Here is a 12,391-nt window from a genome sequence, read left to right on the forward strand (position 1 = left end):
TTTAGACGTCTTACTCATCTACTTACATTTCTTGAATTCTTTGAAACCTTTTGCAAAGTATTCGGACTTGTGTTTATTCAAAATAAACTATAGTCCAACCGAGAGTGATCTTCGGTGAATGTCATACAACATGAGTAGTATTATGTTGTGGACAAATGCCACTAATATCTAAGTGAATTAACCTCAATAACTTTGTGATTCTTTCTTCTTTCCAAAAGAATAAAGATTCGAACATTTCGCCTCTATACAATTTTAACAAGAAGGTATTGGATCCGGATCTAACGATCCAAAGCATCCATCTATGACCAACTCGTAACTTATGTTTTAGAGGTATCACAACTCAGTTGGGATTAGTCACTACCTTGCAACCTTTTGGGTTTTAAGCATCATCGTATTCTAAACAGTTAAACTACCACATCATCTCTACTATAGAGACAACCAATTAAATTACAATAATCTAATTATTAATTAATAAAGAACAATGTTTTGTCAAACAAAACATTTATCCATCTCTACTATAGTGACGGATTTAAGTTCCTTAAAATTGGAATGTAAAGACAATCTTTAGTATTTTCCAATTTCTTTGGTAGTTCATATGAGGAAGTAAGTACAATCCGCTTTTGCAGGGATCTATATTTTATTCACTTTCCGAATGTGAAGTACTTTCTCTTCTCTCATTAATCTTCTACTTTTTATTAGCACACTTTTACAACAATTGTAAAACATAGTTGCTAATATAGAATCATGTATTCAAGTAGAAGAACCAACTGTTTTGAATTATTCAAGAACATTTTACAACACCTTCGAAAGGTGTGTTCTTGACACTTGCAAGACATTTCTTGCAAATACCCTTTCCAATGTCCATCCTTTCATAAAGAAAGTTTGTTCCCTTGGAGTTATTTTGCCTTCTTCATTTGACTTCCCTTTTGACTACAATAGTCATGGTCCCTAAACTCCCACTATCTCTCTTGAAACTTATTTCAAATGTGTTATACACATCAAACGATTTGGAGAGCGTGCGGTTATTGTTCACTGTATAGTTTACAATAAACTTAGTGAACCATTAGGATAGGGACACAAAGGTGAAGTCCTTGCCTAGTTTCCGTCTCATTAAGTGTTTTGACACTTCAACATTCAATGATTCAAAATCATCATAAATCCATGTTGATGGACTATTTTTGTCAACCAACCATTATGTTCTCAACATAATTACAAACGTTCAAGAGTTGTTCAAGGCAACTCTCATTTCTTCATACAACAATTTGTAAGTGAAGAATCATGGCACATAAAGTGTCCATGCCCTTGTGCTTACTTCTCAAGTTCCTTGTTCGTGTAACAAAGAGACAAGCACTAGAGTTTGCATTGTCCTCTTCATGGTAGACTTATCTAACATGTTCTTCCATTGATACATTATCAATAGGAAGATTGTGAGGATGAGACTACTTAGGCACTTTTACAATCCATTCAAGACAATCTATGGGATTGTGGTACCAAGTTCGGAAACTAAAGCGTTCGGTTTTTCTTTGTCAAGTTTTGGATAGCGTTTGCAAATATATTGGTAAACAAATACATAACGAATATAAATTGATTGATTTTAAGCTATTTGATCCGGGTCTTTAAATCAAAATAGCACCACCCACTATTTTTAGCAAATTCCATATCCCTCATCGGAATTCGAGAGTTTTGGAGGAAACTCTTAGTAGGGTATGGGAGGCTCACTATTACCAAGCCCACCTCAGAATTATATCATGTTGGTTAGCAAAAATAATGATGAGAGAATAACACTTTAGTCATTTACAACTCTTGTAATTACCCATCTAGTTTGGCCTCTAGAGAATGAATGCCTCAGAATTATATCATGTTGGCACCATTGCACTTAGTTAAGTTATTCCCACCATGCTTAGTTTATGTAGAGGTTCAAGCACAACCTCAGAATTATATCATGTTGGTCATACTCGTTGTCTACACTCACCTCATCATATGTTTATGGACTCCTCCTGGATGTAAGCACATACTTTGTACTTCCCCATTATAGGGTGAAGCCGGTGCATGAGTGACAAACGATTGGAGCCCACCACGGTGGAAGGCCACGAAGAGATATTCAAAGCATCTCTCGCTTATCAACTTAATAATGGTTTGTTGAGGGTTTTAGGTCTCATCACATATAAACATACATTTTAATCCAATTAAAACATTTTGGTCCTATTACAACTATTGGTCCATATGATTTATTTAGTAGTATATAATACTCCCACTATGCTTTTAAAACGGTTTTTAAAGCAAGACTATATGGTACTACTAACACAAGATTTGCATTCATTGATGGACTATATAGTTGCCTTAGGGCCTTAGGATGACTATGAACCTTTGATTCGATTCAACACGAGCCTAGTGTTGAATCTTGGTCTAGGGATGGTGATTGATTTTAGTTACGCGTTTAATCACATTAAGGCGTGTTGTCTTATTGGGCGTTGGACCCAACTACTCCAATTTCATGCATATCGAATAAAACAAGAAAGGAGTACTTCAAAGTAAATAAGAGCTTATGCTCTTTTACAACAATTGATCAAATCAAATTACTTTAAAGTAAAGAAAAGCTTATGCTCTTTTACAACAATTGATCATATCAAATTACAACCAAAATTTAATCTACACATTCCCAAGGTTCAAACAAATTTGAAACGGCCTTTCACATAGCTCAATTATCGTAGGCTTAGGTTCATAATCACCCTTTCCTTAATTAATTAACGCTTTAACTAATTAAACTTGAATGCAACATTTTCATTTGGTTTTTGTATCCATAGAATTGATTTAAATGGAGCTAAATGAAATGAAAATCCAATTCTCATTTAAAGAGACAAAACAATTTTGTTCTCTACCTAATTTGGGCCAAAAACAATGACCACAACAATTTGGGTCACTTTGTTAAAACAAAAACTTTTGGGGTCAAAATGCAAATACACAAAAGTATCAAAACTTTATTTAATTGCACAAAAGTCCCTCCATCACCTTTTACCAAAGGTGGCCGGCCATAGTGTTGAAAAATTGAAAAAATCTAAAGTTTTGTAAGTGGTTTTTGGTAGGTGAGACAAAGGTGACTTTGATGGTTTGTAAGAAAATGTTTTTTTTTTTTTATAAAACTTTAAAATTCTTTTAGTCACATCTTACCAATAACTATCACCCACCATTTGAAAAACAAAACTTTATGAAAAACATAAAACTTTTGAATCAAAACTTCAAAACTTTTTGTTCTTGGTAAGAACTTCAAGAAATATGAAGAACATACATGAAAACTCATAATAGCTCCATGGATGTTTTCTTTCACCAAAAACTCAAATTTTCACAACTCAAAAGAGGGTTAATATCCTAGAGTACTTAGGGGTTCCAAAAGTCACTTTAAAACACTTTTAACAAGTCAAACAAGAACCCAAAAATCCACCCTTTGGATTTGGCCGAATTTCCCCAAAAACATGGCAACAAATTTTAACTCCAAAATTCATGCTCATATGAACTACATCTACAACATTTGAGATGGCAAATTTTCTAACAAAATTTTCATTCAAAAAAGCAAGAATAAAGCTTGTAACAATTACAACATTCAAATCACAAACTATGAACTACAAAACCCAAAAGGATTCACCAACTACTAGACTTAGGCTCTTGATACCACTTGAAGGAAGATTTGTGAAAAACAAGTTCATTTGAGCAACATCATCAACATGCAATTAACAATTAAAAGGCGGAATCATGTTTATATGCACTCAAAAACAAAACTTAACCCATGAACTTCAAAGCCTAGTAGATAGGTGAACCAAGACTCAACTCAAAACAAAGTGAGTTGAGAAATCAATACCTTTGTAGATTCCTCTTTGCATAAGCAAAGGCTAATCACCCAAAGAGAAGGCCTTCATTCCTTGCATCTTAGATCCATGGATTTGGATGGATGAAAAGGCTTCTCCAAGTTCCCAAAATTGAGAACCTCTAAGTCTCCACACCAAGGTAAGATTGGAGAAGAAATGAGTGACCTTGAGGAAGTAAGATTGCTAGATGTTTTCCTCAAGGGTGGCCGGCCATTTCTAGAGAGAAATGAGAGTTATTTCTCATCTTTTTTCTTAGAAAACCCTTAGGATGAAATGGCTATAAAGATGTCTTTATACCACCTCACAATGGAGTGGCAAACTTGCAATTAAGCCAAGTTCACTACCCTCCTCTAAATGGCCGAATTTAAGGGGATTTATTGGGCTATTTGGGCCTTTGTGAATCATTATTCATTAAGTTGTCATACAACTTAAGTCAATGGACTTGACGTTCGAAGCCCATTGGGCCTTAAGGTCCAAAACTATCCCGAGGTCTTTAACGAACTTATTCGTTTGATTAATTAACATATTAATTAATCCTTGCCATAAATAATTAAACCATTTAATTATTCTTACTCATCTCCGTTGAATCTTCAATCTCTACCTTACACGGTGTACGATCCATTAGGTTCCTTTTAGCGAGGCAGTGGGCGATTCAAACTCTTTCAAATCGATTGTGAATTGAAACTTACTTTCAATTCTCCCGTTAGTGATAATACACTTTTAGGGCTTCCACAAACCATGGTTGACGCCTAGCAGCATGTCATGGTTACCCAAGCTAATCAGAAGAGGTGGAGAACCTATTCAGTTTTAGGATTACAAATGCAATACGGTCTTTCTCTAATACAATACTCTTGACCACATTGTTTGGTTTGATAGTTTATTCATGTCTACTATCCAATGTGAGTCTTGTGCTTATATGATTACCTTGAATGTGATTTGGAACACATTCCAACATCTCATTCATACTCTGGCCAGAGATTCTAAATCATATCATAGAGTATTCTCCCTCAAACAGTTTGAAGGTTAGAGATCCCTTGTTGCGCATTCACTTGCCTCCATGGCTAAGTGGCTTAACCCCAACGATGCCGTGGACACCCTCCTGATGGAGTGACTTTGACATATTCAAAGATTAAGGACCTAACCACAAGACAACTGTGATGCCTCAGGTCAAAAGACTAATTTGCATTATCCCAACCATGAGTTCTCATGTGACATGAATATGAGAACTCTTCGTTGATCGTGTTCAGTGAACTCAATCTCTATTGAGCACCTACGTACTTGTCTTGATGTCACACACACCAATGACTCGAGACTAGTCACTCTCCCTGAGAGAAGACATAGCACGTACTGATCTTAACGGACTGTCAATGCCCAATTGACAATCCTATGATCAGGAACGTTTAGGATGTGTCAACGAAAGAATGGTCTCATGAATCTAACTTCTTTAGATCGCATTCTTCCAATCACATATTCCTTGGACTTATCGTTTAAGCATATAACATTTATATGAGACGGCTCAAACAATAATCTTTGCCCTTAATATTAAACTAGATTAGTTTAACATGTGAAATGTCCATAAAGTATCATCATATGATTGGTTTTAGGGCACATTTCCAACAATATGAAGGAGTGAAGGAAGAGAATGATACTGGGATAGGGTTTGGATAGGTGTTTGAAATTGGAGAACACGTGATGGCATGCGATTGATAAGAAAAACAGCTGTGTGAATGGCATCACCCCAAAAACGTTTAGGAACATGCATAGCAAAACATAAAGATCGAGCCACATCCAAGAGGTGACGATTTTTACGTTCTGCTATACCGTTCTGTTGAGGAGTATGTGGACAAGATGTTTGATGAATGATACCTTCTTGTTGAAAAAATGTTCCAAGTCCATAATTCAAATACTCTTTCCCATTGTCAGATCGAACAACTTGAATTTTAGCATTAAATTGGGTTTGAATCATTTGATGAAATATTGGAAAAACAGACATAACCTCACCCTTACTTTTTAGTAAGTATACCCAAGAAACTCGAGTGCAGTCATCAATGAAAGAGACAAAGTATTTAGCACCAGTATAAGTAGGAATATGAAATGGTCCCCAAACATCAGAATGAATAAGAGAGAAAGGAACATCACTTTTATTGGAGCTTAAAGGAAATGAGACACGATGATTTTTAGAAAAGATGCAAGTTTCACAATGGAAATTAGAAACCTTGACTTTAGAAAATAAAGAAGGGAATAGATATTGCAGGTACTGAAAGGAAGGATGTCCCAATCTTTTGCGCCATAACCAAATGTTTTCAGAAGCTTCAAATTGTTTAGCTTCCACTTGACAACTGTAACTTGTCTTCTCACAATCTGGTGGTAAGTCCAAGTAGTATAGACCTCCCCTCTCTCTACCATGACCAATCAACGCTTTCATTCGAATATCCTGAAACCAACAATGAGTAGGAGAAAAGATGGTAAGACAGTTTAGTTGATTTGTAAGTTTACCAATGGAAAGCAAATTGTGAGAAAGATTAGGAACATGTAAAACAGATGAGAGAGATAGGCATGGTGTTAATGAGATGGAGCCTGCTCCAAGCACTGGAGTGGAAATACCATTAGCAACTTTAACGGTATTTAAAGGTGGAGTAGTGTGAGAAGCAAATCATGAAGAGTTATTGGTCATATGGTCAGAAGCCCCCGAATCAATGATCCAAGGTTTATTTGGAGCACCAAATGTGGTGTTCAAGGCAAAACCAAAGTTACCTGCGTCGACTAAGGAAGTGGAAGCAGTAGTAGGAGAAACTGAGTGAGCAGATTGATCTACTCGAGGCACGTAAGGCGTTGGTGTAGACAGGTGTGCTTGTGATCCAACAATGCTTTTCTTTTGATTTTCCTTCTTTTGAACCCACCAATCAGGATATCCATGCAACTTAAAACAAGTGTCTCTAGTATGCTTATCCTTGTCGCAATAAGTACACTTCCTTGTATCAGTAACTTTAGATCCACCTGATCGAGAATTCGAGACTCCACGGGGAAATCGAGACGGAGCAGCTACCATGGCTGATCCTTCCACTTGTGGGCCAACCAACATAATGGTTTGCCTACTTGCTTCAGCATTCACAAGAGCATAAGCAGCACGAACAGATGGCAAAGGTGTTTGAGTCAAAACTTGACTGCGAACATGATCTAAATGAGGATCAAGGCCAGCCAGAAAATCATACAATCTTTCTTCTGAAATTTCTGTCTCTCGAGCAGCAACATCATCAGCACATTTCAATTTTCCAGGACGTAAGAAATCTATTTCTTGCCATGTTTGCTGAAGTTTACCATAATATGCAGATAAAGACTCACCATTCTGGCGAGTCGCCAGTGCTTGACGGCGAAGTTCATATAATTTTGATGCATCTTTTTCAATTGAGTAAGTTTGGGTAACAGCATCCCAAACATCTTTTGCAGTAGAGAGTCGGAGAAAAATGGCCCGCAAATCTCTAGTCATGGAGTTGAGAAGCCAAGATTGAACCATGGCATTCTCTTCCTCCCATATAGCATACAATGCATCGGCTTCTGCTGGTGCCTTCTTTTTTCCACTGACATAAGACCATTTGCCTCTGCCAGTGATGTAGATGCGGACACTTTGGGACCACGAGGAATAGTTGGACCCATCCAACTTGTCTGGGGTGATATGCAGAGACATATCATTTTGTGTAACAGCAGCTGAAACAGTGGTCTTGGAGTCACCCATTACTACTGCAACGAATTCTCTTTATTGAAACAATAGAGAGTCAGTCTCATTGAGAGAGATGCAGGAACAAAATGCAAGGAGGAAGAGGCAATGGCACGAGTTTATTGGGTGATTCCAACGGGTATGGTTTATATGGTATGGGGTAGTATTTAAAATTTTTTTGTTTTTTTGGAAAGTTTTATGGGTTCGTGGAGATATTGCAAATGGACAGAAGATGGGTAAAGATGCAGCGGAATGTATATGGTTAACAAGCTCAATATGGGTAGTGATGTTGGCAGATATGGCCAAAGAAAGATTGAATTCGTATGAAAGTAGAAGGCCTGCTATTCTGCAGGTCTTATGGGGTAGATGGCAGTAGTGCCAGTAGGTTAATCAGAATAGAAACTTCTTTTGGATCAGAATGGCTCTGATACCATGCCAAAATAGAGTTAATTTCTTGATATTTTCATCTCCCAATCGGATGATTTATATAGGAATACAAGCAATGATGATCAAGTATGAAACCAGTACAAGAAGTAAAAAAAAACTGCTATGAAACTACTGTATTAATTACAATGGATTTCATGTCTGATTTCCTAATTCTTTAGTCAACAATGGCTGCTTCTTTAGTCAACAATGGCTGTTTCAGTTAACAGTTACAATTTAATCTTTTATTTATGATAAGAGGAATGCTTTCTTCATTTCCCACTTACCTTTTTCTATTTACTTTTTTCATTCAAATTTTGACATGTGACTCTACTGCTACAACTACATCAAACTATCAGGAAAAGCTTGGTCAACCATCGTTGAATCTAATCCAACGCTACAGAAAAATAAGTCATTTAATATTATCTTCATTTTTTCTCTCTTTCCTCACACCTTTGCTCTGTCGGAAATCGATGAACGACAACCAACGAAGAATGACGAATGAAGGGCACTGCAAGCAATGGTGGTTGACAGAGAACACGAACGTCGCATCCAAGATTTATTTGTTTACTGCTATCCAAATCTAGCGATGGTTAACAACGGAGTTTGTTGAAAGTGGCGTGGCGGCAATGGTCATCAACACCTCGAATCTAGCGATGCACTGAGAGAGACGTGGAGAGAGATGCGTTGAGGAAAGAGAGTTCGGAAAGAGAGTATAACTATTGTAAGTAAAAAAAATATTAAAACAAAAACGCTTTTATTTATTCACCCTTGGATTTTAATCCAAGGCTGTTGACCAAGATTTCCCTGGACCCTGCGTTCCAGGTATACGGGATTGTCAAATCCAAATTACCTATTTGATTCATAAATTTCAATAGGTTTTTTTTAGCCAAAATGGTCCCTAAGAATTGCATAACTTCTCATTTTGGTCCTCGAGATTTGAAATCAATAGAAGTGATCCCTGAGATTATCCACCATCAATCATTTTGGTCATTTGATGAAAAATTATGTTAAATAAGGTTCAAAATGACAAAAAATACCCTCAGTTTAATAAACAATATGACAAATGATTTGACAAAATTTGACGGTAGTTTTGTCATTTTATCCTTATTCAATAGAGATATTTCAGAGAATGACCAAAATGATTGATGGTTGATAAACTCAGGGACCAATTCTACCGATTTCAAATCCCAAGGACCAAAGTGAGGAGTTATGCAAATCTCAGAGACCATTTTGGCTAAAAAGCCATTTCAATATTTGTTATAAACAAAATTGTAGCAATGGTCTTTCAATTTTAACCCAATCAGAGCGATGGTCACTCAACTAAAAATCTATAATCATTGATCCCTTAACTTATCAAATTGTGCAACTATGGTCCTTTTATTCAACTCCGTCAAAATGAGTCACGTTGGAATGACTATTGCAACAATTAGGTTAAAGTTGAGGGACCATTTCTCCAATTGGGTTAAAGTTGAACGACCATTTCTCCAATTGTATTAAAATTGAAGGACCATTGCTACAATTTTTCTCATTTGGTTTTCCATATTTGCATCTTGATTTAGTCTCACATGTGTGACACGTGACTCATTTTAACTGAAGTTCTAATGGAGTTGACAAAAAGGACCATAATTGTACGTTTTGATAAGTTAGAGACCATTGGTCACAAATTTTTTGTTGAATGATCATTGCTACAATATCTTAGTTCTTATAATATTGTGTTGATCAATTTCTTCCGTCACAATGAGATATCTCAATCTTTTTCAATGGGGTATGACACACCTTGACCCGGAATGTTCAGCTGGATTCTGAATCAAGCTGTGTTGGCCGACACCCGAAGGGTGACAAAGCCATAAGTGTAGTGATATGAAAAATGTGAATAAATTTAAACCTGAAAGTGCCTAAATATAAGAGTGCGTTGGTGAGCGGGAATGAACCTATTTCACACTCATAAGTAAAGTACAGTAAAGTAGGATAAGAATTATATCATCGAATGTAACCACTTATACCAAGATTTGCCAAGAATCCTTATCGATACCAAAGCTCAAATGCTAAAACCTGGAGGGGCGAAAAACAAAGGTGAGTGGGCCTAAAAATAAAGTTTTATAAAAACCTTTTTGAAAACTTTATAACCCATTGCCGTAAAACAAGTATAGTTTCCAAAATATACATACTACATATAGTAAGAAAATACTTACCGTAACCTGCAATATTTCAAGAATTCAATACGGCACAATACTTCGTAAGTAAATACATGACATCCGTAATCGCATAATCTTGCATAAGCAAACATATCATATCAAGTGTTCATCAACAGATGCTGACGCACGAGTTCATGCAGAGATATTCTGACATGAAGAGGACTGGGTGTAATAATGATATACGTTCTAGTATTACAATCACATGAAGACTGGTGTTATGCACAATATATACGAGTCTTAATTGCCTATAAAAATCTAGGACAGGACTGGCGCCTACAATGGATCCAAAGTGAGCGTATGATGCGATGTGCACATACACGTGAAAGACTGACCCTGGCCCAAACGAGTGTTAACACCGGTGCAGCAACGATGAGCATATAACGTAAATATAGTCATGCCATAATGATTCAATAATTATAGTCAACATAATATCATTCATAGCCATAAATATAATTATGGCATCAATAATAATAAGCATACATTTGCATCCCGTAGGACGTAGCATAACGTCATAATTTCTATCAACGTGCTAAATCTTATAAACGTCACGCTAATTTAGGTGTATTGTGGAAAACTCTTTATAAAATGTATAAATGGAAACTAACAATTATATATATACTATATAAAAGAAAAGACTCACTCACAGTTACTTGCGATGCCACATCCGTTCGAGTTAAGAAGTTGGAGTCTCTAATAGTAATTACACCTAAGCATAATATTGGGACCCATTAGTAAAACTTAATTAAACCACTTGAATTTGGAGAAACGGATGGCAGATTCGAAATCAGCACATCGAAATATGCTAAGGAGTGTCCCGGGTTTTTTTTCTTAAAAAAATCAACAGTTAACGGTCAACCCTAAAAAGTCAACCGAGATGCCTCGGTGGTCAACTATGTTAAAACCTTGGAATTTCAATAAATGGATGTGAAAAACGAATTAAGGACGTCGAAATTAGCCCAGGAAGGTTTCCGAGAAATTTTCGAAAAAGTCAACTAATGGTCAACAGTTAACTTTAACGGAATATTCCATTCTCAGATAGAATATTTTGTTAAAGTTAACTGGGAGGTTAATATAATATTCCCTCCAAATCAAAAATGGATCTGGGTCAATCTAGCCCATGGATTCGAGTTATGGGCTTGGGCCAGTTCCAGGTTTGGCGCTTTTTTTTTTTTTTTTTTTTTTTTTGCAGTTGGGTCCACACGGTTCCTCTCATGGGTCCAGTCGTCGAAACTGGGCAGCAAATTCCCGAGCTCAAAACTGGGCAGCAAATTCCCGAGCTCAAAACCTAACCATTTTTCATGAAATAAAAGTCAAAATAAAGCTAGTGAAGTAAGGGTTTGAAATGTACCAGTTTGAGGTCCAAATGAGGCCTGAGGCGGCCGGAAAAATGGCCGGATGGCCACGGTTCGATTCCCAGAAATCTGGGAAAAAACTCCCCCGAGGTATTTCTGCATCAATCTTTCTCCAAATCAATTACAAGATTGTAAAAGACATCAGATCATGATTAAAAGGAGAACCTAAGGAATCCTAAGGCTTACCTTGGTCGGAATCTTGAAAAATACGCCGGAGTTGGCTTAGTTAGGTGACTATGCACTGTTGCTTTCTCCATACCAGTGGAGGTAGAAGGGACGAGAAAGAGACTGAGAGTTTGAAGAAAGGTTTAAAAGGAACAAGGATATGGTCGTGGTCGATTGAAACATCATCATCAAGGTTTGCTTTTTGGGCAAACCTTCTCGACCTCCCTACGTGTGCAGAGAAAGAGGGAGTCTAAGAGGGATGAAGATGTGAGCTAAGAGGGTTAGAGGAAAAGGATAGGTTGGCAGCCAATAAGTGGTGGAAGTGAGGTGAAGGAATATTTAAAAAAAAAACTAAAGTGAGATTGTCCTGAGAGATAGGGGACATGAGAAAGAGGTAGAGGAATGGAATGTGGGCCCCACATGGTACACAGCTCAAGGCTAAAGGACAAAATCAAATTATCTCCCGTAAACGTGAAATTACTAAAATGCCCTTTACTATCGTAGTTCCGTAAAATTTTAACCGTAGCTCCGATTTTGATTCCGCTTGCACCTACATGTTCGTAGTGAGGAGCACTACAAGGATACGCTAAAAGAATAAGTTATAAATCTCTCTAAACAATGGTCAACGGAAGTCAAAATCCTTGCCTCTAGGGGCATTTTCGTCAATTCACAGTCTTA

At 36.9% G+C, this 12,391-nt stretch overlaps 1 protein-coding gene and 1 long non-coding RNA gene across 2 annotated transcripts; both read right to left on the reverse strand.

Annotated features, from left to right (window-relative positions):
- Positions 1 to 6,513: 6,513 nt before the first annotated feature.
- On the reverse strand, positions 6,514 to 7,621 carry LOC137733342 (uncharacterized). Its single transcript, XM_068472495.1, has 3 exons — positions 7,401 to 7,621; positions 6,957 to 7,313; positions 6,514 to 6,857 (listed from the first exon to the last, which is right to left on the reverse strand). Exons 1-3 carry the CDS (start codon positions 7,591 to 7,593, stop codon positions 6,514 to 6,516), a joined length of 894 nt encoding a protein of 297 aa, XP_068328596.1. The 5' UTR covers positions 7,594 to 7,621.
- Positions 7,622 to 9,593: 1,972 nt separating this feature from the next.
- On the reverse strand, positions 9,594 to 12,030 carry LOC137733328 (uncharacterized). Its single transcript, XR_011068456.1, has 4 exons — positions 11,735 to 12,030; positions 11,545 to 11,644; positions 10,841 to 10,902; positions 9,594 to 10,053 (listed from the first exon to the last, which is right to left on the reverse strand). It is a non-coding gene; the product is annotated as an uncharacterized lncRNA (long non-coding RNA).
- Positions 12,031 to 12,391: the final 361 nt, after the last annotated feature.

Source organism: Pyrus communis, chromosome 5 (genome assembly GCF_963583255.1).
Source record: "Pyrus communis chromosome 5, drPyrComm1.1, whole genome shotgun sequence".
Lineage (NCBI taxonomy): Eukaryota > Viridiplantae > Streptophyta > Magnoliopsida > Rosales > Rosaceae > Pyrus > Pyrus communis.

Coding starts and splice junctions, on each gene's coding strand:
- LOC137733342 (XM_068472495.1), bottom strand. CDS start 7,593: ATGGGTGACTCCAAGACCACTGTTTCAGCTGCTGTTACACAAAATGAT. Junction 7,314..7,400: donor AGCAGAAGCCGATGCATTGT/ATGCTATATGGG, acceptor TTTTTCTCCGAC/TCTCTACTGCAAAAGATGTT. Junction 6,858..6,956: donor TCTTGTGAATGCTGAAGCAA/GTAGGCAAACCA, acceptor ATTCTCGATCAG/GTGGATCTAAAGTTACTGAT.